Source organism: Mchenga conophoros, linkage group LG20 (assembly GCF_057382185.1).
Source record: "Mchenga conophoros isolate Kocher_MC1m ecotype Shallow Benthic linkage group LG20, M_conophoros_male_GT1.1, whole genome shotgun sequence".
Lineage (NCBI taxonomy): Eukaryota > Metazoa > Chordata > Actinopteri > Cichliformes > Cichlidae > Mchenga > Mchenga conophoros.
The window spans coordinates 36,933,911-36,959,952 of record NC_140545.1 but is presented as its reverse complement, the minus strand read 5'-3'; the positions used below and the strand labels follow the sequence as shown (position 1 = coordinate 36,959,952).

Sequence of the window (26,042 nt, the reverse complement as noted above, 5' to 3'; positions counted from 1 at the left end):
AGTGTTAGGTGTGCAGCAAACGTCCAGGTGTGGAGACAAACACCACACGCTAACCGTGCGTCCATGTCTCACAGCTCTGTGTGCGCTCTGAGTCTCTCGTGAATCTTCGAGGCGCTGAGTTTTTGTTGAGCACGGCGAGTTCACCTTTGAAGACGAGCTCAGACGAAACAAAAGGCAGTAAAAGTTGTCCGCGCTGCAGGTAAAGCTCACCTGCTGCTTTGATGTTTCAGTGTCAGTAATCGGGTTAAGTTCTCAGCAGGTAAACACTCTGCTCACCGTTTCTCTCGCAGCTGACAGATCCTGCGAGCACCTGTGGGACAGGTGCGATGGAGGGGGTCGGTGCTGCCCGTCCTTCAGCTCTTTAGTCTGATTGGTTGTAGAACTCTGTGATGAGTGAGCTGCACTCACCGAGCTCAATATCAGATTATGAGGTACGACAGGAAGTGAGGAAACAGGAAAAGGTTTGAAGATTTTTTAACCTTGTGCTTTGAGCTTGTTGTGACTGTTTCTACCCACAGCAGAAAGTAAAAGCCTGCTTCTATTGTGGGCCCATCCCACGCCACTGCTCGCCGAGACGCGCCTCCCACCGCTCGGTTCAGTAGACTCACCGAAGCTTCTTCCTGTTTCCTCTTTCCTTTCAGAATAAAATGGCCCTAAATTCCATCCACTGGTTCCGGAAGGGCCTCCGTCTCCACGACAACCCAGCTCTGCGGGAGGCGGTCCAAGGGGCGTCCACGGTGCGGTGCGTTTACTTCCTGGACCCGTGGTTCGCGGGCTCGTCCAACGTCGGGGTCAACAGGTGGAGGTAAGAGGATTTAAGTTACAATCAGATTATCAGTTATTAATCTGTTATTGAGTCCTATCAGGACGCGATTTTAACCATTAAAGTTAACTGGACTTCAAATGATCTGATGCTGAAACTGAGTTTAAAATGGATGTTTTTAAATAGTTTCTGTTTTTCCATCATTCATGTCTTTACTGAGAAACACGCGGCGAGAGAGCGGCGTGTTGTTTAGGAGCACTTCATGCTTCTCTGCGGAGCATCATCTCGCTGTTTCTTCAGTAAGGACAGAAATCACCTCTTTATCCTTCCTGATAACAGCAGAGGTGTTGGAATCATGCTGCTCGTTGTTCCGCGTGCGTTTGACAAACTTGACATGTTTCCATGACGATCTGGTGGTCCTGTCGTTATGAGTCCAGCAGGAGGAAATGAGCAGACCGGTGCTGGGCGAAGCTGCAGTTCCTTAAGGCGCAGCATGATGTCAGCGTTTCTCTGATGTCAGTCACATGAGTTTTATTTAACGGCAGACGTTTTTTTCCATGGGTCGGTGGTCTCTCTGCGCCGGGTTTCACCCGGAGACGCCCGCTCAGCTGCTTTCACAGTCGCTCACTTCTGCATAATCCCAGGAAAGGAGGTCAGCCGGCGCGATGAGCAGGTTACAGCAGAAGTAGGTTAGAGGATCGCTGTCCAGGCTGCGTGTGGTCAGACCAAGCTGCTCGCCGCTCGGCTTCACGTGCAGACCGGCGGGGTTGAACTGCTATTCGTGGTCGCCGCGCAGCACGATCCACCCTGAAGGCAGTGACCCGCTCGTATCCAGCTGACTGCAATGCTAAAAGTGTAAACTGGTCAGCAGTTTCGGCATCGAGACAGGAAGTGCACATGGGTGACGCTCTGTGACTGTTTCTCATGGATTTCCAGAAACTTTCCAGAAATTCCCAGACGGACATTTTTCATTCAAACTAATGAAAATGAATAAATATTAATAAAAGATGGAGTTTAGAGTCCACGCAGAAACTGCTAATACAGGGAGTGCAGAATTATTAGGCAAGCTGTATTTCTGAGGAATAATGTTATTATTGAATAACAACCATGTTCTCAATGAACCCAAAAAACTCATTAATATCAAAGCTGAATGTTTTTGGAAGTAGTTTTTAGTTTGTTTTTAGTTTTAGCTATTTTAGGGGGATATCTGTGTGTGCAGGTGACTATTACTGTGCATAATTATTAGGCAACTTAACAAAAAACAAATATATACCCATTTCAATTATTTATTTTTACCAGTGAAACCAATATAACATCTCCACATTCACAAATATACATTTCTGACATTCAAAAACAAAACAAAAACAAATCAGCGACCAATATAGCCACCTTTCTTTGCAAGGACACTCAAAAGCCTGCCATCCATGGATCCTGTCAGTGTTTTGATCTGTTCACCATCAACATTGCGTGCAGCAGCAACCACAGCCTCCCAGACACTGTTCAGAGAGGTGTACTGTTTTCCCTCCTTGTAAATCTCACATTTGATGATGGACCACAGGTTCTCAATGGGGTTCAGATCAGGTGAACAAGGAGGCCATGTCATTAGTTTTTCTTCTTTTATACCCTTTCTTGCCAGCCACGCTGTGGAGTACTTGGACGCGTGTGATGGAGCATTGTCCTGCATGAAAATCATGTTTTTCTTGAAGGATGCAGACTTCTTCCTGTACCACTGCTTGAAGAAGGTGTCTTCCAGAAACTGGCAGTAGGACTGGGAGTTGAGCTTGACTCCATCCTCAACCCGAAAAGGCCCCACAAGCTCATCTTTGATGATACCAGCCCAAACCAGTACTCCACCTCCACCTTGCTGGCGTCTGAGTGGGACTGGAGCTCTCTGCCCTTTACCAATCCAGCCACGGGCCCATCCATCTGGCCCATCAAGACTCACTCTCATTTCATCAGTCCATAAAACCTTAGAAAAACCAGTCTTGAGATGTTTCTTGGCCCAGTCTTGACGTTTCAGCTTGTGTGTCTTGTTCAGTGGTGGTCGTCTTTCAGCCTTTCTTACCTTGGCCATGTCTCTGAGTATTGCACACCTTGTGCTTTTGGGCACTCCAGTGATGTTGCAGCTCTGAAATATGGCCAAACTGGTGGCAAGTGGCATCTTGGCAGCTGCACGCTTGACTTTTCTCAGTTCATGGGCAGTTATTTTGCGCCTTGGTTTTTCCACACGCTTCTTGCGACCCTGTTGACTATTTTGAATGAAACGCTTGATTGTTCGATGATCACGCTTCAGAAGCTTTGCAATTTTGAGACTGCTGCATCCCTCTGCAAGATATCTCACTATTTTTGACTTTTCTGAGCCCATCAAGTCCTCCTTTTGACCCATTTTGCCAAAGGAAAGGACGTTGCCTAATAATTATGCACACCTGATATAGGGTGTTGATGTCATTAGACCACACCCCTTCTCATTACAGAGATGCACATCACCTAATATGCTTAATTGGTAGTAGGCTTTCGAGCCTATACAGCTTGGAGTAAGACAACATGCATGAAGAGGATGATGTGGACAAAATACTCATTTGCCTAATAGTTCTGCACTCCCTGTAGTAATGGATTGCATTTATATAGCACTTTTCAAGGCACCCAAAGCGCTTTACAATTCCACTGTTCATTCACTCTCACACACTGGTGGAGGCAGCTACAGTTGTAGCCACAGCTGCCCTGGGGCAGACTGACAGAAGCGAGGCTGCCATATCGCGCCATCAGCCCCTCTGGCCAACACCAGTAGGTGAAGTGTGTTGCAGGGGGATCGAACCGGCAACCTTCCGGTTACAGCTGAGCTTCACAACGCCCTGAGCCACGGTTGCCCTGATAGTGTGTTTGATGCCAGTGAGACAGGTTTTATTCTTATTTTCAGACACCAGTTCTTAAAGCTGTCGTACTTTCCTGTGTTGAATATTCACTTTATGATCGCGTGGCATCAAAGTCTGCCTTGAATCTGAGACATGATGCAGGGATCTGGGATGAAAACCTGGAGAATTTCCAAAGGATTCCCGGTGGGGCAGCAGAGGGAATAGCAGTGAGTTTGTGTTGTTACAGATAAAATCTGCGTTTTCCTGCCATTTCTGTTCATGTGACCAACAAACACATTTAAGGTTTTTCTGAGTCAGTCGTAAGGGGAGGAGAAGCAGAAGGACTCGCAGGGTTGTGCTGCAGCTGAGGGGATGTGGACTCTGAAGGGAGAAGCTTATTTTGTTGAGGTTTTGTTTTCGCGTCTTAAACTAAATCTGCAGACCGTGGCTTAGAAGTGCGCCGTCGCTGAAGCCTTCTATTATGAGCTGCTCTGAGCTTTAATGTCCTGCTTTGGGAGAAGATGAATGAGAGCCAGCAGATGTCTGTTCAGCTGCTGTGACACCTGCAGCTCTGTGATGGCAGCCCATCATCCCATTAGCTTCGTTATCTTTACCTGAAACCTCGAGTCACACCGGGATTAAATGGCTCCGTCTCCTGAATGAGCATGTTTGAAAGTAAACTTGATGGAACAGAACCCTCTGAAGCTTTCTGTGTTCCCGACCCACATCCTCTGTGTGCTGCAGGACTTCGTATAGAGGTCAGAGACGATCACGTTGGATAACATACGCTGAAACCAGAGAGCTGCCTGAGATGTAGGTTACTGTTAACCCAGATCTAATCTGTGCTGCAAGCTTCACTTAAACAAACCAGACTAAGCTGAAACGTCCTAAGATTTGACAGAATAAACACTTAAATCAGTTTTACAAACGACTTCTTTACAGATCATAAAGGTTTTTATATTTTCCACCAATAAACACAGATTATAACAAACATGTGTCAATCACATATTTAAGAGAAGAAGGATCCTGTGCTCATAATTATACATAGATTAGTGTGTAATTATTCTCCCAACAAACTCATTCATTCAACGTATATTTAATATAGGCAAAATACTTGGCAGTGTGTGGAAGCCGCCATGTTCCCCCACCATATTTGAAGGACATCTCCCTTCTCACTAATAACGTTGACCATCCAGCAGAGGTGATGGAGAAGAGGTTGTAGGCTTTGTGTGCCATCTTCAGACTAAAGGATCATATATTTTATTGTTGGATTAAACGTCTTCAAGAAACTTGAAGTCCAGTCACTTTCTCTTGCAGCTCCTTAGACCCCCATGACCTGGATGACGAGCCTGCGCAGACATCTGGATAAAACGTCTCCAGAGAGCCAGCTGAACAACCACTGCTGGTTACGATTTAACATTATAACAGCTAATATTCGGCTGTAGTATCGTAGAAGTCACTCTTTCCCCCAATAAACAGTTTGATTATATTCTCAAATCCTATGAAAGTTTATTCAGTAAGAGTCCGAGTCCAACAGTTTCACTAAAGCCAGCTAACAGAGGCTAATGCTGGCGAACAGAGGCAAGCGCGGGCGAACAGAGGCAAGCGCGGGCGAACAGAGGCTAGCGCGGGCGAACAGAGGCAAGCGCGGGCGAACAGAGGCTAACGCTGGTTAACAGAGACAAGCGCGGGCAAACAGAGGCTAATGCTGGTTAACAGAGGCTAGCGCGGGCGGGCGAACAGAGGCTAGCGCGGGCGAACAGAGGCTAATGCTGGTTAACAGAGGCTAGCGCGGGCAAACAGAGGCTAATGCTGGTTAACAGAGGCTAGCGCGGGCGAACAGAGGCTAGCGCGGGCTAACAATAGTGCTTACTGATTCAGCGAGTCCTCAAAAGCACACCTCAGTATCGCTGTCATTGGTCAGAAGTGAGCTTCTGACTGTGTAAAGAAAGATGGACGCTGCTCACGTGCATTGACAGCTGAGGTAAACAGCAGACTGCCAGCCCACACAGCCGGGAAAAACACTTGGGGGTGGATCCAGATTCAGAAGCACGCCGGTGGTCATTAAAGGGCCAAGTTTAACGTGTCAGACTAAAACATGTTTGTCCTGTAGCAGCCACCATAGCTTGAATTATGCACTTGAGCTGCTGAGAGATTTCACACTCACCAGCCTGCAGCGTCTCATTCACACTGCTCCTCCGTGGCTCCTCTCCTCCTCTTCAGCTCACTTCTGCTCTGCTGCTGCTCTGCTGCTGCTCTGCTGCTGCTCTGCTCCACATTTCACTCTTTATTTGTTGGCATTGGTTCTCTGGACTGTGTTCAGCTTTGCCTCCCCTGCTGTGCTCAGCCAGAAACCCACCGGCACATCCACGACCCGTTCTGCAGCTTTCATTTAACTACAGTCCTCTTTGTATTTATTAATCAGTCACAACTGGCTCATGTTAAAGTTCCCTTTATATCTCAATGTGTGTAAAAAGTCACGCCATCCCTAAAAGTCCAGGATGTAAGTGGACGTTTTGGGGGGGGGGGGGGTCTTCCTAAGATTAAATCTATAAACAGTAAAGAAAGTGTCACATTTTGTATATGGACTCATTTTTATCGATACGCTTCTGTTACAGGCTTTTATTTTTCTGATGATCATGGAGATTTTTCTGACATTACCATCATCCTCACAGTAAGAGGCTCAGACACTTGTTTTCAAAGTCCTCGAACGTGCTCAAGTTTCCCGCTCGGTTCTGGTTCTGCTTGGTTGGCGAAGGACCGAAGAGGCAGAGCAGTCAGCGTGCACCAGCGCCGTGTGAGTGCAGAGGCTGAGCAGTGGCCTGTTAATGTGGGACCAGATATTTTGCCATTTTCAGGGAAATGTGAGAGTCTGTGCAGACATGTAGGTTAGTGTGCCAGTGCGGTAAACTTATGAGCGGTTATGTGATGGTGACCTACATGAGGGGAGGCTTTCCCACGTGGCTCTTATTCAATCGTACACACAGCTGATCGATGCTGGAGGAGCAGGAAAAGGTAAAGGAGCATCAAACTAAATAACAGTCTGTTAAACTACGTAAGCGTCGGGCATGCCGAGCATTCCCTCTGAGCGAGGCTGGCGGCTACTCCATCAGGCCTGAGTCTCCCTCTCCCTGATGAAGAGCCAGCGAGCTCTACTTGTCAAACACAGACACACACAAATACTGTCAAACTGGACTTGCTGCTTATGGGCTGCGAAGCTTTCCAGAATGAGTCCTGATCTGTTTCAGGTCTGTGATGGTGCTCGTAGAGCTGGGCGATATGGCCTAAAATCCATATCATATCTTCTGTAGAACGTACTTTACACACTATAAGGCGCACTTAAAATCCTTTAATTTTCTCACAAATCAACAGTGAGCCTTATGTGTGAATTCTGGTTGTGCTTACTGACCACGAACCGATTTTGTAGCACACGACACGCAGAGCTGTCAAAAATGTTTTAGTATGACGTTGCTAAGCTACGAAGCTGCACCGCTTGATTGCTTGTCGGAGCATTACAGCTGCCGTAGTCTGGAGCCTTGCGGAGTAATCTGGGTCCTAAACTCCGTCTGTTTCAGGTCCCAAAGTCAAACCAACACTGCGGCGTCACAAACTGTATGGCAGCCTCGCTTCTGTCAGTCTGCCCCAGGGCAGCTGTGGCTACAACCGTAGCTGCCTCCACCAGTGTGTGAATGTGAGAGTGAATGTGAGGGTGACTGGGTGTGTAAAGCGCTTTGGGGTAAAAGCGCTATACAAATACAGGCCATTTACCAGGTGTAACAATTAAGTTTAACATCCATGAAAACAGAATTTATTACTTTTAACAGAGTTAGAAGTTAGCAGGAAGTTAGCTCGCTAGCTTCCACCTAAACATGATATAGCATGTTCTGACTGAGAGATTTCTGAAACAATTCATCCTTACTGAACCAAGCCTGGGAACTCCAACCAGAGCTGGAGAGATACAGCCAACGCACTACAGCACATGAGCCCACCCAAACACAGTGGGAGGGTCTTTGTGCTCTTAAACGTGTTTGTGGCGTTGAGCGGACTATGGAGGATGAGAGTGATCATGTCAGAGTTCACTCTGTCACCTGACTTCCTGTAGTGTCTGTGTTGCTGTTACTGCTGACAGAGAAACAAATGCTCTAAAACTCACACCTCCTGGACAACAATGATGTTACGCACAAAGCTCCAACACCTGATGAGGTTTCTACAGTTTGTGAGCCGTTCAGGCCTCCAGCTGATCAGATCTTCTGAAGTGTTAAAGTGTGAGCCTGCAGAGTGACTCGTGCTGAAGGAATCAGGGAAAACACAACATCTGGATTTATTTCATGATAATTATCCTGAAGGTTTTGCGTGAAAGTGTCAAAGCACCAAATTCATCCAGTCAGGACAGTGTTTCTATTTGCTCTCGATTCAGCCTGTGACTCATTACAGGTGTGTGTGTCTCTGTGTGCACGCGTGTGTGTGTGTGTGTGCGACAGGAATGAGGTTACTGGGCTAAGGGATTGTGTTGTGGAGCGGTCGAAGCTGAGTGTGTCTGCTCTGACAGATGTAGGCCAGAACAGTTATATAAGGATGGCTGTACACACACACACACATACATACAGTGACACACACACAGCGCCTCCCTGTGTTTTCATCAGCATGTACGTGAGCAGCAGTGCGAGCTTCCCCATCAAAGATACCAGCCTGCTTGAGTGCACGTGGTCATACAGGTTCACTCTCTGCACGTGTACGCTCATGAGGGTGCTCACGTGTGCACACATAACAGCTGATGGCACGAAGGAGCCGAGCGTCTGGCTGGTTTTCATCCAGTCAGATGGAAATGAGGATTTCCTCAGAACAGTCTTTTACTGTCAGTGTTCCTCCTCCAGGGGGCGCCGTTCTGCCATTTGTCTTTGTGACTGCAGACGCGTGGCTCAGGGTCAGGACTCGGGCTCGTAGCCTCTTCACTGTTTTGGTCATTGTCCTCTTTATTCTCACCATCTGAAAACGCAGAAACCTCAGTGATCAGAACGTGTTTCACTTCCATGGATTCAGGCACAGAATAACGGAGGCCACACTGAGGGCTGCACTGAGCCTCTGAGTCCCTGCACACATGAGCGCCGACTGCAGAGAAACCACAGCGCTGTGCTGTGTGAGCACCGTCGTCTTTAGCTCGCTCACAGTCGTTCTTGGACATCAGGTCCGGGGGACTTTTGCGTTTGACTGACTGAATCTGATGACTGCGCTGGTTTTGCGGCCTTGGTCGAGCCGTTTCTGCGCTCGTTGTAAAGTCAACGTCGGGCAGGTTTATTCTCCTGAAATCAGGCATCATGTTGCTCGGAGGCCCGAGTGGCTGCAGACTGAACCGAGCTATAAAAAGAGCAGACGGTGATTATAAAACCTCCTGGCTGAGTGTGTGCAGGCGCTCACGTGCCGCCGCACACAGATTGGGAGCAGGCAGAGCTTTGGCGGTTTAACGATGGGGTCAGACGGGGGGACGGAGCTGTAACGATCAGACTCTGTCTGGTCTGTTGGACCTGCAGTCACACCTGATCAGAACCCCATCAGCTTCAGACACTACACACATGAATGCACGCTTTCTTTTCCAAAAACCAAGAAACTTCTCAGGGTTTCGCTGTGGCGCCCCCTAGAGGGGGCAGCTGAGAGGATTTGTGGATCATAGCCTGTCTCATTACAGCGAAATGATTTTTATCTGGGTCGGGTTTTAAAAGCGCGAGTTTCACCTGTAGGATCCAGCATCTTCCTGTGAGCTGTAATTATTACTAAAGTGTTTTTGTAGTGGATAACTCTGAGAGGGCATTTCCAGCTTCGCGGGGCAGGGGCGCAGGTGTTGGGAATCCCTGGGTTCCCGTCCTAGATGAGGGTCAATGATTTTCGCTTTGTCATGCATCTCGTTTCTGTCCTCCTGTCTCTCCTCAGGTTTCTTCTCCAGTGTTTGGAGGATCTGGACGCCAGCCTTCGCAAGCTCAACTCTCGCCTTTTCGTCATCAGGGGCCAACCAGCCAACGTGTTCCCGCGGCTCTTTAAGGTGAGATGCAGGAAATCCTACTCCGGGGTTAGGGCAGACATGTGACCAGGGCGCTCTGCTCTGCTCTGCTGCTCCTGCAGCCTGTTGGGAATCCTCTCTCTCTGTTTCTCAGGAGTGGAAGATCTCCCGGCTGACCTTTGAATACGACTCAGAGCCTTTTGGGAAGGAGAGAGACGCCGCCATCAAGAAGCTGGCCATGGAGGCGGGCGTGGAGGTCATCGTCAAAATATCGCACACCCTGTATGACCTTGACAAGTGAGTGAGCTTTATTTAACGACAGCGCGGATCCTTGAGAACACAGCGACGCTGTAAGGACATTCAGGGAGGGTTGTTTCAAACCGTCATGGAGCCTGAGGTCACATGATCACGGTCATGTGTCATGAGATTCCTCTTTGCTTCTCCGCAGGATCATCGAGCTGAACGGCGGGCAGCCTCCGCTCACTTACAAGCGTTTCCAGACTCTGATCAGCCGGCTGGATCCTCCGGAGATGCCTGTGGAGATGCTGACGGACACACTGATGGGGCACTGCGTCACGCCCGTCCTTGAGGACCACGGGGACAAGTACGGCGTCCCCTCGCTGGAGGAGCTTGGTGAGAAATCAAACACACTCACGAGAAAACAACCACAAAGATGGCCGACAGCGTTTCTCGTAGTTGAAGCACCAATCAGAATCTCCGTGTACTTATTCATCCACGCCCTAAAACCAAAATCCAACAACAAACAGGCGAAGATCTATGGGCTCAAATTGTGGTCATAAATATTTTGTACTTGTAAATCAGGATTTATATGTGTAAAAAGAATTTGTGTGTGCGTAAAAAAGATCTGTGTGTGGCCAAAAAATACGTGTGAAATTCTGCACTGAAGTTTCAGGTTACAAGTATGAATTTTGACCCTACTTTTCTTCCTTTCATCCGGTTGGTCAATGTCATGTCAATCACAAATTTAACAATCCAATCAGAGAACAGATGGGTTTGGCTATTGGAGGGGTGCTTTATGGAGCTTCAGGTCCTTGAAGGGAGTAAATGCCCTTTTACATGCCAGCCCAGCTTTTTCTGTCTGTGGCGGTCCGAGTTTGGTGATTTTTGTGTCACAGGTTTACGTGCTTAATAAAAGGACCTCCAGAGCCTTTTCAACAGTGCTGCAGACCTCAGGGGGGCAGGCAGTGCTGTGGAAATGACAGTCTTCACTAGTGGGGATAGTTACAAAGCTTTCTTTGTTTTGAATTAGCATACATGTTTTTATTGAACATTTGAAGATAAAAAAAACTGAAACACTTGTAGAGGACGTAAAGTCAGAGATAGAAACGACAAGGAGCAGGTGCATCTAGTGCAGGTAAAACCCCACAGAGCTCAGCAGCCAGCGCAACAAATTCTGGATCCTTTGCTTTTAGTTAGCAGTTAGCATTAGCAGCACATGTTACGTCCGATGTGAAAGGACCTTCATGCTGCGCATTGTGACTCACAGCCATGGTCCCGGGTCAGCCCTGACTTTGTGTTAAACTAATCCTAAAGTAATGATGGTGTTTCTAACCACTGATATAGCACAACTTTATCCTTTCAACAGCTGCGGAAAGTTAGGGGACCTGACTGCTATCGGATATTTATACAGAGATCCTCCAGCTTCAAACTGTATCACCCTTCAAGGACCTGCAGTTCAAAAAAAGAACCCCTCCAACAGCCAAACCCATCTGTTCTCTGATTGGACTGTTAAATTTGTGATTGACATGACATTGACCAATCAGATGAAAGGAAGAAAAATAGAGTTTCACGCGTATTGCTTACACACACACAAATTCTTTTTACGCATACAAACCTGATTTACAAGTACAAAATATTTATGACTACAATTTGAGCCCATAAAAATCGACCAATGATCAAATCACACACACACACAGACACACACACTCTCACAGACAGAGACACACTCTCACAGACACACACAGAAACACTCTCACAGACACACGCACACTCTCTCACACTGAGTGTAGCTGAGCAGGCCTGCAGCGCCCCCTGTGGCAGCTGTGTGCATCACAGCTTCGGTGCAGTTTGATGGCGTTCCTGCACAGCGTCCGTCAGTCAGCTGCTGCTTTCACACCTGCAGGTTTTGTCCCAGAGAGTTTTAAAATCAAAGTAAGGGCCAGGAGACCTTAAACGTGGCTCCTGAGTGAAGCTGTGACGCTTGAAGCTCTTGAGTGTTGCACGTTCATCCAAAGCTGATGACACACATCAGCTTTGGATGAGTGTCTGGAGTGAAATAATATAAAAGATATTTGGCTGAAACTGTTTTCACTTTGAAACACTGATTTGTTTCTCAGACGACAGGGACCAGCCCACCCCAAACAGGGCTTTGGCTTAGTTGTCCTCTCTGCTGAGTCCCTCGACTTCATTGTCATATTTTATTTGTTCCTGTGTGTGACCCGGGCACCGAGCCTGAGCGAAGGCCTCTGCAGCTCCACAAACAGACATGAAACACTTGTTGCAGCGCCCTCTGCTGGAGCTGTTTTAAACGCAGGAAAAGAGCTTCCAGCCTGGTGGATCTGATTCTGGACTCATTCAGCTTTAAGGAGAAACTGCAGTCAGCTGATTGATGCCGAAAGAAGAACTCCTCCCATAATTAAACCCCAAACCTGTCACCTGCTCTCTAATTTAAAGCTCTGAGTCGGGTGAAGCCATCTGTCTCTGTCCATTCATGCAAGCACCTGCTGTGGAGCACCTGCTGTGGAGCACCTGCTGTGGAGCACCTGACCCTGAGACATTTAAGGAGCTCTGTGCTCCTGAATGAACGTGCTGATCCTCAGTCTGCTCCCCATTCAAAGAAACCTGCTGCTCCACAAAGCTCCGCCTCCATCTGCCACTCACAGCTGCCGCTCAGGTCACGTGTAGAGTGATGCACACCTGCCCAATATAACTCTAATCTGATCCCAATTAAGTAACTTCTGGTGCTCGTTGATGACTTCTCCTCACTCAGAGTTGAATCTGTCACGAGTCGTAGCGTCAGGCCCACGCCGCTCTCTCAGTCCGAGTCGTCCTCGGGTTTGGCAGGTGGGGACACGGTGGGTTCGGTTTCTGCTTCATCCTACAGCAGGTTCACTGACGGGCCGCATCTGAGCAGATCTGATCAATAACGTCAATAAAGTCCAGAAATGAAATATTGAACTTTTTATTCTGGTGATAAAACATGAAAATAAATCATCTTCAGTCTTTATTTTCAAACCAATCAGACGTTTACTCTGAGCTCGTTCTCAAGAGGTTACAGAAGTGAAATGACGGGGTCGTTTACCCATGGGGTCGTGACGGGTTAGTTTAATCACGGGGTCGTTTAACCACGGTGTCGTTTACCCACAGGGTCGTTTAACCACGGGGTCATGGCGAGGTCATTTACCCACAGGGTTGTGACGGGTCGTTTACCCACGCGGTCGTGGAATGACGGAGCATCGCTCTTTTGTTCCTGAACTAGTCAGTTCAGTTCAGTTCATTTTTATTTCAAGCATTTCAAACATGTGGCTTCACAATCATTACAAAATATCATTCCATTATTTGTTTGAAAAGGAGTAGGCTGAAGTATTCACTTATTTGTCCCTACCCCCTCAAGTTTTACCTCTCATTCATTTATTTTTTTTGTCTTAAATTAAACAAACAACATATGAAACATATGAAGTAAAGCAAAACAAAACAAAACATACATAAAACATACATACTGTAACTTCGGTCGTTGCTGTGCTTTTTGGAAGTCGAATTTCCCAGAGGAACCCACCCGAGGGATTAATAAAGTTCTATCTTATCTTATCTTATAAATCAAAAACAAGAAATTAGCAAGCCCCACCACAGTATAGTTTCTTTCATATGAAAAATACAGAATGTGTATATTTGCAGATACACAAGTTATGGAAAAACAAACAAACCAAAACAAAAGAAACAAAAAAGAACCACAACACCATTACCAACAACCAGTCGAAGCTTATTTCTTTGTGTCTCTGAGTACCTTGGGTTTAAATTTCACCTGTGCAGGTGTGACTTAAAGGCACAGCGAGCAGGTTCAGGTAATCCAGCAGGTCTGGGATGGGAGACAGGTGGGTGGGGTGCCGAGTTCTGATTGGCTGTGTGTGTTTATGGAAGGTTGACCTGCTAAGGACAATGATGAAGGTGAACCGTCTCTTTCAGGCTTTGACACGGAGGGGCTGCCGTCAGCCGTGTGGCCAGGAGGAGAGACCGAGGCTCTTACCAGGATAGAGCGCCACCTGGAGAGAAAGGTGGGTACTGCAGCTGATGGTGGGCTGTGGTCATAGAAAGCTCTGAGGGGATGACGTTCAGCAGAAGCGCTGAGGACTTCTCAGTGACGCAGCTCCTATTTTCATTGGCTGTTATCTTTGATGGGGCAGATTAAAGATCTTCAGCATCACAACAGAAGAAACGCGCACTCATCTGTTTCAGTAAACACATTAGTAGGGCTGGGCCATATTATACCGTTCACGGTAATACCGGTACAATGTTAGGCAACGATAAGAAAATGAAATATGGCGATAGAATGTGGGTAAAATGCACATGCGCAGGGCCTTTGTTTTCATATGCACATGGCCGAAAAAGCATGGCGGCGACAGAGAATGAGAAGGGAGAAAGGAACATGCAAGCGGCCGTCGTTATTGCCGTATTTGTCGGACTAAGGTGCTCGTAAATCTGGGAGTAATCTGGGTCCTAAACTCTGTCTCTTCAGGTCCTAAAGTCAAATGAACACTGCGGCATCAGAGTTAAAAAACTGTCTAAATTCTTTCATCTTTAATAAAATGATCAGCGTTGCTGCTTTACCAGGTGTAACAGTTAAGTTTAACATCCAGGCATCCATGAAAACAGGATTTATTACACTTAACGGAGTTAGAAGCTAGCAGGAAGTTAGCGGAAGTTAGCTCGCTAGTTTTGCTAGTTACCTAAACATGATATAGCATGTTCTGACTGAGAGATTTCTGAACAAATTCAAACGTACAGCTCTGCTGTCACTTCCAACATATAATAAGACAGGAAACTAAACAGCAGTGACGCTTGTAGGGTTACTGAAGTTGGGCTAGCTGGTATATAATGATGTGCTACGTGATCGCTAACGACACAGCTATGTTAGCATAACATAAACAGTGAAGCTGGAGGACGAACACTAACACTTTTCCACTCGATAAAAGTTAACTTCAGGGTTCATCATGGTTAGAGACAAATGCAATCCTATGGCAGGATGCTGTAAACAGACCAAACTTCAGTCAGGAGAACAACTGAGATAATCCATCCACAATACGAGGTTAGCCATTAATATACTGCAACAACATGGGAACAGAGCAGCTGTGAGAGAATTCAACATTAATGAATCAATGGTACAGAAGTGGAGGAAGCAAGAAGAATGAGTTGAATAAAGTTTGATTCATCTGACTGCTTTGTTTCGCTTAATGTGCCTTATAATCCCGTGCAGTTTATGGTCCAAAAAAATACGTATTTGACGTTTTTATTTGGCACACTGCAGTTTAATATTGCAAAGCACCTCTTTTTAACTTTGGTGGATATTATACATGGTTATGCTCAGGATATGTCAGCCCATTTCTACTGGAAATGGCTTTTGGTTAAACCTTCAGCAAGGAATTTGCATTTGCACTGTTCAATTTTTATATAGCTTTAATGCACATAAAAAACAGCTGCTTGTTTAAGTGAAAATAAATGGATGGGTTTTTGCGCTAGTAAAGTTGTGGAGTTGTATTTTGTCTCTTGCGTGTTATCGCAAATGTTCAAATATATATCGTGATAAATATTTTTGGCCATATCGCCCTGCTCTAACAAACACTGTTCGCTTTCTTTTCTTGTCATGTTCTTGTCTGTCCGAAAACGTCTTTTGTTCAGGTTCACAGACATGTGAAACACTCCCTGCTTCTTTCCAAACCAGCCGCCTGTGATTTGGTGAATACTTTAACGTGGCCGTCTTACTTCCCCTCCTTTCTCTCTCCCTCTCTCTCTCTCCAGGCGTGGGTGGCGAATTTCGAGCGTCCGAGGATGAACGCCAACTCACTGCTGGCCAGCCCAACAGGCCTCAGCCCATACCTGCGCTTCGGCTGCCTCTCCTGCCGCCTCTTCTACTTCAAGCTCACCGACCTGTACCGCAAGGTCTGCGTCAGACCCACACGTTGCTGTTGCATATTTGTGCTGCCCCGAAGCATCGGTGCGACTGCACCGCAGCGATGATCTCATTTATGGACGTGTATGAAGCAGAGCCCATCTGCTACTCTGTTTCTGTACGAATGAACTCCATAGACGAGACAATGCTGTGCAAAAGTCTTGAGCCACCCCTCATTTCTTCACAAACGTTCCTGTAATCTTTGAAGTGCTCTTGAGCAACAGTTGTCCAGAGGTCTTTGTAATGTTAAACTCTGACCTCTGAATCATTCTGAACCAGTGTTGTAGTGTTAGGTTGTGCCTGTTGTGTGCAGACACAACCTAACACTACAACACATTTGAATCAGAAGCTAAAACTAAAGAAGGCAGGCTGTCACACAAACACGTTATCTGTGAATCTATGAGACACGCCAAATATAACGCAGTTTGACATGAAATGGGATTTTTGGCCCAACAAGGCGATTCCCAAAGAGGAATAATATCATTTTATTATTTCCAGATCATTGCATATCAGTGCAGGTGTGAGCTATGAGTGCACTTGCCAGATGCAGTGATCTGATTGGTCAGATCTGAACCATCAGAGATGAAATATTGGCATGAAGGCCCCACCGAAAGGGCGGTGACATCACCGCTGGGCTCAGGTCGGTGCTGCTGAACCCACTGAGACGGTCGAACGGTGACTGACTGCTGTGATCAACAGAACGTCGTTGAAGTGAAACACTTTTATAAAACCGATGGCCGAGGTTGAAAGAGTTAACCCCCCCGAACGCTTTTAACCCGATGCTTTTGTGATGTTTCTACTGATGCAGGTGAAGAAGAACAGCTCTCCTCCACTCTCGCTCTACGGACAGCTACTGTGGCGCGAGTTCTTCTACACCGCCGCCACCAACAACCCACGCTTCGACAAGATGGAGGGAAACCCCATCTGCGTCCGCATTCCCTGGGACAAAAATCCTGAGGCGCTCGCCAAGTGGGCTGAGGCGAAGACGGGCTTTCCCTGGATCGATGCCATCATGACTCAGCTGAGGCAGGAGGGGTGGATTCATCACTTGGCCCGGCATGCCGTGGCCTGCTTCCTCACCAGAGGAGACCTGTGGATAAGCTGGGAGGAAGGAATGAAGGTGAGCACATGGGAAGCGGTCATGGTGCGGTGACGTGCCGATACTGAAACATGCCGATGAATCAGACGGGAACAGCTGACCGCATTACTGCCTTTATTTTTGTGCGTCAGGGTTTAATGTCGTAGGTGTTTTTCCTTCTTCGTGTCGGCCTTATTATTTTGGCACGTTTGCCAGTAACTTCCGTTCATGCTTAAGGAATAAAAACAACCGAGTTAAAACAAAGTGATGTTACTCACTCAGGTGTCGGCTTATTTTTGCACTTCCTGTTTTAATGGGCTGTGGTTACCTGCTGCAGGTGTTTGAGGAGCTGCTGCTGGATGCAGACTGGAGCGTGAATGCGGGCAGCTGGATGTGGCTGTCCTGCAGTTCATTCTTCCAGCAGTTCTTCCACTGCTACTGCCCCGTGGGCTTCGGCCGGCGCACCGACCCCAACGGGGACTTCATCAGGTGGGTACCTTTCCTCCTATCGCCCCTTGGTTCCAACAGCTGAGCCCGCACCTGGTTGGCGCCCTTCCTCCCTCTGTCTCTCAGGACTGCACAGATATTAGAGCGTTGAGGGTCATCAGAGGAGAGCAGTGAGTCACAGGGGAAGCACAGACAGATTTACCTGTTTTAAAAGTAACACCTGTTACACCTGATGGAACCTGCCAGTTACTGATGACGTCAGTGTCTCACACACAGTCAGCTCAGGGACAGGTCAGCTGAAGACAGCAGAGGGGGAGAGAGAGATGGGGGGATAAAGGGGACGTCCAGATCTTAGGGTAAGTCAACAAACCAGCGTCCTTCCCTCCTCGTCTTTGTCTGTGTGTCATCAGCTGTTTGTAGCTGTCTGTTCACACCTCAGCACTTAGTCTGGGATCCAGGATGCTAACGACCTCACAGTGTGTGTGTGTGTGTGTGTGTGTGTGTGTGTGTGTGTGTGTGTGTGTGTGTGTGTGTGTGTGTGTGTGTGACTCTGAACATGTATGCATCAGTAGACGTGTACCTGCAGCAGCGTGTTCATTACTGCTGCTCTCTCCCCCCTCCTTCCACTCTGTTTGTGATTTTTGGGGGTTGGGGGGAAAGTTCAGCGGTCCCTCTCCCCTTCGTAGATTGTAGCTGATTGCTTTTAAGGTGATTGGCCGGTCTCTCGCCCCTCCACCCAGGTGCAGCCTGCGCTTCCAGCCGGGGCTGCCGTGGATGGACGTTGTTGATGGCGGTTTGTTTCATGTACCTGTGCAGCCCTGAGGCACTCGCGCCCCAGCGGCACCCTCTGAGCAGGTTTATGACTCGGTGGCGTCTCATTTCGTCAAAAGGGATTCTGACCGCTTGGTAGGGAAATGCAAACGCCTCGCCTGCATTCGTTAGGTAGAGCGTTATGAAGCATTCCACGGAGGGTAGTGAGGAGAGGCGTTGGACCAGCTGTAGCTCTGCCATCGCAGTGAAGCACGATTGGCGCCGGTACTCGTTACCTGCGCCGTGCCACGCGAGCCGGTCCACTGTCCAGGCGCTGGGCAAAGCCCCTCATCAGGCCCTTTGTGAAATGTTCAGTGGCGCTCTGCTTTTGTGAATGCAGCCCTGCGGCTCAGGCGGAGCTGGAGCGGCGGCTGGCTCACTCAGACACATGGCGTGGATCACTAGTGCACATGTGCATCACGTAGGGTAAAAAACAGGCCGACATCAGAGATACAGATCTGACTGCAGAGGATAAGCAGCCCTCGCATGGCTAGGCTTAGGCTTTTCCCCGACCATCATCCACCCAGTCACATCCATCCAACATCCAACCACATGCAGCAGGGAGAGTCAGCCCCACCCTTTATGTTTAAAGATGTCTGCATATCTGCCAGTGTAGGCGTGAGGTGAAAATCCAAAGCCGTGACACTAAATGTGGACAGCAGATTGAAGATTACATCATCAAAGATTACATGACAGGAAGAGGAAGCCCTTATTGCCCACGCCACCCGCCGCCCTCCATCGGCTCGCGTGCTGCCGGCAGGTCGCGGATCTTCCTGGCAAAAGGGTTGTGGTCCCTTTTGGTGAAATGAGGGGGCTCCCTAGTGTGCCGGCCCAGAGTATGGCGCTGTGGCGATGGGAGAGGACAGTCAGCAGAGGCTTTGGGCCCACTGACCACTTAAAAGACAACCACCACAGTCAGAGGGGCAGGGGGGGCAGATTTGAGCTCTTTTCTCAGTCCACTGCTGTTTGAAGGGGATGGAGGTGGGGTAAGGTTGGGGGAGGGTGGGGCCAGAGCTGGGAGGTACGGTGGAGGACTTCTGTCATCAACGGCGAACTCTCAGGAGAACTTCAGCTTCCTCTTCTGTTCAGCTGTGAGGAATGAAACCGAAGAAGAGCTTTGAGCGATGGACGGACAGGAAGCTCGATGGCAGATCTTTTCCACCGTACGCCGGCTCTGGTCCAGGTGGGGTGGGAGGGGTTGGGCGGGTGGGCTCAAAACTTTGTGCTTTCTAATGGCGTGTTGCAGTAGACGTCTTCCTAGCGGCACCAATCAGCAGTGATGTCTCTAACGACACGGCGCTCTCCGTCCGTCGAGCACGCGTGCGTCCACACGGCCGCACCGCTGCCTGCCCCCACTGTGCCGCTTCCCACAGTTCCACTCGCCCCTCTCCTCCGCCCCGCCTGTGTCCCCTCCTCGGACTCGGTAAGGTCGGACCAAGCGCAGTAGGTAGGTGGCTCTCTTTCCACGACAGTCCAAGGAATCTTCTGCACGTTGTGAGATGTTGACCTCTTGCTGCAGTCTGATTGGCTCTCGCAGCGTCGCTCTGCGTGTGCGTGGCGTGGCTGCCGTCACACCAGCTCACAGTAAATGTTGTTGGGACCACAGCCCCTGGTTTTCCACCACGTTTGGCAGCATTAACGTCTCTCTGAGCGCCCTGTGACGGTTACTGCCCGCAGTGCTTCTGACTCATGTCCTGTAGCCTTACTGTGCAGTGTTGTGCTTGTTTGTAGCTTCGTTCTGCAGCAGCTGACTTCCTTAAAACTTGTAAGCACGAAGGGCTGCAGACCAGCGTGCTCCGGCTGCAGGCCTAAACCTCAGCCAGCTCTTCACACAGCAGCAGCTAAAGTTTGGAAACACACATTTCAGCTCATATCTGAGACGGTAGCTCCGAAACATTCAGACATGACATTTTTTCCTCTTAACCCTTTACCTCCTTGCATCACCACCACCCCAATGCACTTTGTACCCCTCCTCGTGCTGACAGAAGCCAGCATGTCTAATGTCTCCATCTGCTTCCAGACGATACTTACCTGTCCTCCGAGGTTTTCCTGCTAAGTTCATCTACGACCCGTGGAACGCTCCAGAGTCTGTGCAGGCGGCGGCCAAGTGCATCATTGGAGTCCATTACCCGAAGCCCATGGTGCACCACGCAGAGGCGAGCCGGCTCAACATCGAGAGGATGAAGCAGATCTACCAGCAGCTGAGCCGATACAGAGGACTGGGTACGAGATCAGAGAACATGAAACGTTAGCCTTAAACCACAGCACAGCACGCCCCGGTCGCTCCAGGAACTAAAGCTATCAGTAACTTTAGAATATTTAATGAGGCCAAGTTCTGTCTTCGTGCTGCGCAAACTTTCAGTTCACACACTCATGTGATTCTTTCCAGAGGTTTGAGTCGTCGTAGCTTCAGGAGTTTAAGAGAGATGCACATGAAAAAAACGAATTCAAAGCTGAACCTAGTTTTTATTCTGCAGGAGTGTTTTTCTCCTCCAAACAGGTTTTATGTGATGGAATAACCTGCAGTAGTTTGATGTCTGTGACGTGTAGCAGCAGTGTTCAGATTTATTACAGTTTCAAATTGTCAAAGTTACGAGTAATAAGTGTGTGTGTGTCTTTCAGGTCTGCTGGCATCAGTGCCGTCCACCCACGGGAACGGGAATGGAGGAATGATGGCCTTTTCCCCTGGAGAGCAGCACCCAGGGACCAACAGTTCACACAGTAAGGCCTCTGGACACAGTCCGAGCTTCCAGCTGCTCTGGCAGCTCTGTTGTTGAGTCACGTCTTCTTCTGTGGTCTTCAGCGCCCGGAGTGTCGGGGAGCCCCGTTCCAACAGGAAATGGCAGCGGAAGCATCCTTCTCAACTTTGACAGCGAAGAACAGACCGGCCCCAGCGGCGTTGGACAGCAGCATCAGCGCCTGCAGCAGCATGGTACATGACGCCGCAGCTTCCTGTGTGGACTGAGGTCAGAGTCACAGTTTAGTGGCACGATGTCGTATTTATAGTGTGTTTGTGTGTGTGTGCGATGCAGGATACCACTCAGTGCCAGACACCAGCCAGAACACCAGCAGCCGACTCTACCACGAGTTTGCTGTGCCTCAGCACCCAGGTACGCCACGGGCAGGAAGCATTTGAAGTGTTTCACGTCAGCTTCGGCTCAGACCTTTCTCCTCCTTTTCCTTCAGGACTCCTCCTGCACCCCCGGGGCGGCATCACAGGGAAACGGGAGCGCGAGTCGGAGCGTGAGGGGTCGGGGGAAGAAGAGCCGGCGTCCTGCTCCGTGCACAAGATGCAGCGACAGAGCGCAGAGGTCAGCCCACCACTCGGCAGAGCTTCTGTCCAAAAGCTGCCAAAACAGTCCTGACACGTAAAGCCAGGCATCCCGTATTTCAGGACTTATTCCTTGTTGAGGGAAATTTAGGCCGTGTGTGAAACAGGAAGAGAGAGCGGCATTCCACCCCGCAGATATGAAGAACTCCTGTGGCGTGCTCGGTTGCCTGCCAATAATCCAGGTGTGTCTCGTCTCATTGCAGGCAACCTAGAGCAGATGGAGAAGAGACCGTGCGGAGTCCATGGAGCCGGCAGAGAGAGGAACGCCCGACATCACCGCCTGTCCTCCAATCACAGCAGCTCCAGACAGGCGCCTCCTCCTCTTCCTACTTTTCCTCACACACAGAAAATCCCAGGGAGCACACACAGAGGTGAAAATGTGTCAGTTGGCTCGAATCGGTTGACCTCTGACCTCAGAGGAATGTGCAAAGAAACAAATGACCTCAAACTTTATTTCTAATAAAATAAATAAACCAATAAAAACTTTATTGTCTTAAACGGCAGCCACCGCCACGCAGCTGCCAGGCTACGACGCGGAGCCTTCGTCACAGGCTTCGGAGAGTCTTCTTCTACTCAAACAGGCTTAAACAGGGAAACGCAGCTAAAGCTCCGCCCACGAGCCACGCCTCGAACAAAGAGGTCATCCAGAGGAGCGCAGCTGTAACACGAGTGACCCGAAGCACCAAACGCAGCCTGCCAACTTCACTTCCTGTCTGTGTAAATAAAGCCTTTTTTTAATACTGGAGGTGCAGCGGGTTAATAAACACGAAACCTCCTACTTAACGGCACTGGTTGTGATTCCCCCTTTCACCACCTGGGGCAGCATTTCACCAGCACGTGTCTTCACGCTGTAAATGAGCGCGGCTCACCGCTCCATACATGCGCACGCACGCTACGCTGGGGCTTTGGATGTGGAGTTTCTTCACATCCTGGTGATGCTCCAGTTAACTTTGAGCATTTTTAAAGCAGTTTAGAAAAACAGGATGTTACACGTACTACCTTTATTTCCGACGCTGGCTTCGTGGGAACGTCTTCGACTGCCTGGTTTGTGCTCACTCGTATCGGCAGCTAACATCGAATGCAAGTGAAATTTGGATGCATTAAAGTCACAAGTGTCAGAGGTCTCTATATATTTATAGCCGAGCCCGTTCCTGGTCTTTGAGTCGTGTTTACAGTGACGTTCTTAGATTAGAGCCTTCGTGCCGTGGCGTCGTTTAGCCCTCTGTGTGACGCCGTCATGCACGAGGAGGCGAAGCATGGCTGAACACTCAGGTCCTGATCTGAGACTTGTTCTGTTTCTGTTGTTGGACCATCGTCCTCGCAGCTTTTCCCACATTTTTACTGAGGTCGCTGCGCTTTAGCACTTGTGTTTGGTCCGACCTGGCCAGTCACATTTTCACCTCTCTGTTCCCCTCACACACACCTCCTTCTGCAGATGTGGTGGTTGAGCTAATGGCTGCGTTCAGACTCCTCTCCAAGGCATCACATTTTTCTAAGATTTCTTATAAAAACCAAAAACCTGCTAAACAAAAATGAAGGAAAAAAGACTAAAAACTAAGTTGAGTCAACGCGCTGAGACGGGCGACCCAAACGAGCCTCATTCTGTCACAGACAACATTCCTCACACGGTTTCCTGCGGCGCTGCACGGAGGGACACGTGAAGCATGCACGGCTGTTCGGGATCATTAAAACTGTAAATCTGCCCAACATCTGCTTCATGGCCGACAAACAAACGGTCGCTGGCGTCCAGGGGGGTGGGGATCCTCCACCCTCCACCAGCACCGCCACTCCCACTCAGAGAATGTATGATAAAATCCACACAGCAGCATCAGTGGCTGATGTTAGCACCACCAGCTACACACACACAAACAAAGATCTGCACATACACAAAGATACGCACACCTGTTATTACTGCGCAGTTTCATTACAGTTACCCTGTTTTCTTTTGAGTTTACAGTGTGATTACCCGAGTATTTCTCATGTCATTACAGAGTAAATATATACAGTAAATATGCTTTTTTCCCACAGGAAACGTAGTAAAGTACAGAGTAAATACTTGTAAACATCTGGTAATTTCACTGTATTTGCGTACAGTTACATGAGTAAGGACCAGGCTTCATGTGAGTTTGAATCCGGGCTAATTTATCTGTATTTAAACCGTAATCACACCCACAACTGTAAACTCAGATAACTCACTTCCTGTTGTTTCACAATAAAAGTCTTCTTCTACTGAACAGTCAGAGGCCTTTATTGTGAAAAGTGTTCATTAAAAAAACAATAGTCCATATCTCTGTCTCTCTCTCACACACACACACACACACACACACACACACACACACACAGCCTTCTTGATGATTAGCCAGGAGAGAACATCCCAGCCTGCCCTCTGATATCAGCGCCCCCTTTTGTTTAAGCAGTGTAACTGCGATCGCTGACGAGCAAGTTGGCTGTTTGGAACTTTGTCGCATTTATGTGTGCGTTGTTGGCCAATAATGCTAACAATAATAATAATGATAATAAAATATATGTTTGACCTAAATGCCCAAACCGACCTTGGTATTGATGATATCTGACGTGTTAATAAAACAAGTGTGGGAAATGAGGCAGCATTGCCCCGCCCTCACAGAGCCCAGGTGTTTGAGGTGTTTTACAGGATAAATTAAAGTTCTTTTCTGGCTAGTACAGGAATATAAAGCATGTGAGGCTGAAATCAGAATGTGGACTCGAGTCGGTTAAATGTCCAGCGCACAGGTGAAGAACTGAAGACGCGGCGGGGCTTCACACAGCACCGTTACCGGACCCAGGGGAGGGGCGGGTGTACAGTAGTCGGCATTAGTGCGTCGTGGTCGTGCGCCCTCGGCTTCAGCAGTCACGTGGGGGGCTGATATCGGGGAGGGAGGGGGGGCCTTTAGTATTGTAGTGTTTCTGTATTATAGCTCTGTCTGTACATTGTTAGGTTTGATCGCTTTTATCACTGTGGGGGAAAAGTTGATCCAAGTTTTTATTCTCACTCTTTGTTATGTTTGGTTTCCCTTCGCGAAGGCGAAGACGGACGCCATCCTTCGTCTCTGTAACCTTCTGCTCTTTCTGTCTCCTCGTGATGTGAAAGGCTTTTTGTGATCAAGTTCATGGCAGGAAATTAAAGTTATTACAACCTGAAAACGTCTTGTCATTCTCCACACTGATCCCAAACACCAGACGCACTCATGGCCATCCAGTGTCATTCTAGGACGGTGAACATGGCTCATGTCTTTCCTGGTAAATCACCATGGTAACTGATGCTAAAGACCTACCCTGTGAAGAAGGGGTAAATCTGTTATTTTCTCTGCCCTGTTGGCCCTGACGTTAGATCTGCACTCGCACTCATCCTCATTTCAAACACCTGAAGCACCTTCAGGCTGATGATCTGAAGAAACCTGCAACCAGGAGCTCTTTGATGTGGACACACCTGTCTGTGATAAACATGTGACCCAGAGTTTACCTTTATTTAATTCAGTTTTATTTATATAGCACAAAATCACAGCAACAGTCGCCTCAAGGTGCTTTATATTGTCAGCAGGACCTACAATAATACATACAGAGAAAGACCCAGACCTTACTCTGGGAGCTCTCACTGAGCTACATTTACAGAGCAAAAGCCTGCAGGTGTGAATAATGTTCCTGACTAAACTCCAGTGTAAACACTCGTTTTTGTAAGTCATGACGCGCACCTCACGTCGCAGCGTGGAGCTGCACAGGCAGGACATCTACTGCAGAAAGTGACTTGGCTCATACACATCAGCCTTTCAGCTTTCAGCCCGACTGTGTTTCAGAGGTGTCTTTGGGCAGACAGTGCTGTGGCTCTGGTTTGAAGGAAACACCGGGCAGAATGTTAAAGCTGTGTTTTGTAGAGTGAGTACAGGGTTGACGTTAGTCTCTGTGGGGTTTCTCCATGGCTGACCTCTGGTCAGTGATGTCCATGTGTGATGTGCCTCTGCCTGTCGCTGACACAGACGTGTGCAAGTTTACTGTGAAGCATCTCTGTTGGAAAGGCTGTCAGCTGTGGGGGGGGGTGCTTGTGGCGAGAGAGCACAGTTGCACTATTGAGCACATGTTCAATTCAATCACAACATAAGTCGCCTCAAGGCGCTTCATAGATACAGAGAAAAACCCAACAATCATATGACCCCCTATGAGCAGCACTTTGGCGACAGTGGGAAGGAAAAACTCCCTTTTAACAGGAAGAAACCTCCAGCAGAACCAGGCTCAGGGAGGGGCGGGGCCATCTGCTGCGACCGGTTGGAGTGAGAGAAGGAAGACAGGATAAAAGACATGCTGTGGAAGAGAGACAGAGGTTAATAACAGATATGATTCAATGCAGAGAGGTCTGTTAACACATAGTGAGTGAGAAAGGTGACTGGAAAGGAAAAACTCAATGCATCATGGGAATCCCCCGGCAGCCTACGTCTATTGCAGCATAACTAAGGGAGGATTCAGGGTCACCTGGTCCAGCCCTAACTATATGCTTTAGCAAAAAGGAAAGTTTGAAGCCTAATCTTGAAAGTAGAGATAGTGTCTGTCTCCTGAATCCAAACTGGAAGCTGGT

The 26,042-nt window shown here is 48.4% G+C and overlaps 1 protein-coding gene across 1 annotated transcript in view; it reads left to right on the top strand.

The window, feature by feature from the left end:
• Positions 1-24,619, top strand: part of LOC146551378 (cryptochrome-1-like) — a 26,085-nt gene extending 1,466 nt beyond the window's left edge. Inside the window, exons 2-15 of the mRNA XM_085260115.1 lie at positions 642-805; positions 9,541-9,649; positions 9,762-9,904; positions 10,056-10,240; positions 13,811-13,899; positions 15,641-15,781; positions 16,600-16,911; positions 17,207-17,358; positions 20,147-20,349; positions 20,749-20,847; positions 20,930-21,058; positions 21,159-21,236; positions 21,313-21,437; positions 21,661-24,619. Coding sequence (XP_085116241.1) covers positions 642-805; positions 9,541-9,649; positions 9,762-9,904; positions 10,056-10,240; positions 13,811-13,899; positions 15,641-15,781; positions 16,600-16,911; positions 17,207-17,358; positions 20,147-20,349; positions 20,749-20,847; positions 20,930-21,058; positions 21,159-21,236; positions 21,313-21,437; positions 21,661-21,669 — 1,938 coding nt within the window. The 3' untranslated portion in view covers positions 21,670-24,619. The remainder of the gene's footprint in view (positions 1-641; positions 806-9,540; positions 9,650-9,761; positions 9,905-10,055; positions 10,241-13,810; positions 13,900-15,640; positions 15,782-16,599; positions 16,912-17,206; positions 17,359-20,146; positions 20,350-20,748; positions 20,848-20,929; positions 21,059-21,158; positions 21,237-21,312; positions 21,438-21,660) is intronic.
• Positions 24,620-26,042: the final 1,423 nt, after the last annotated feature.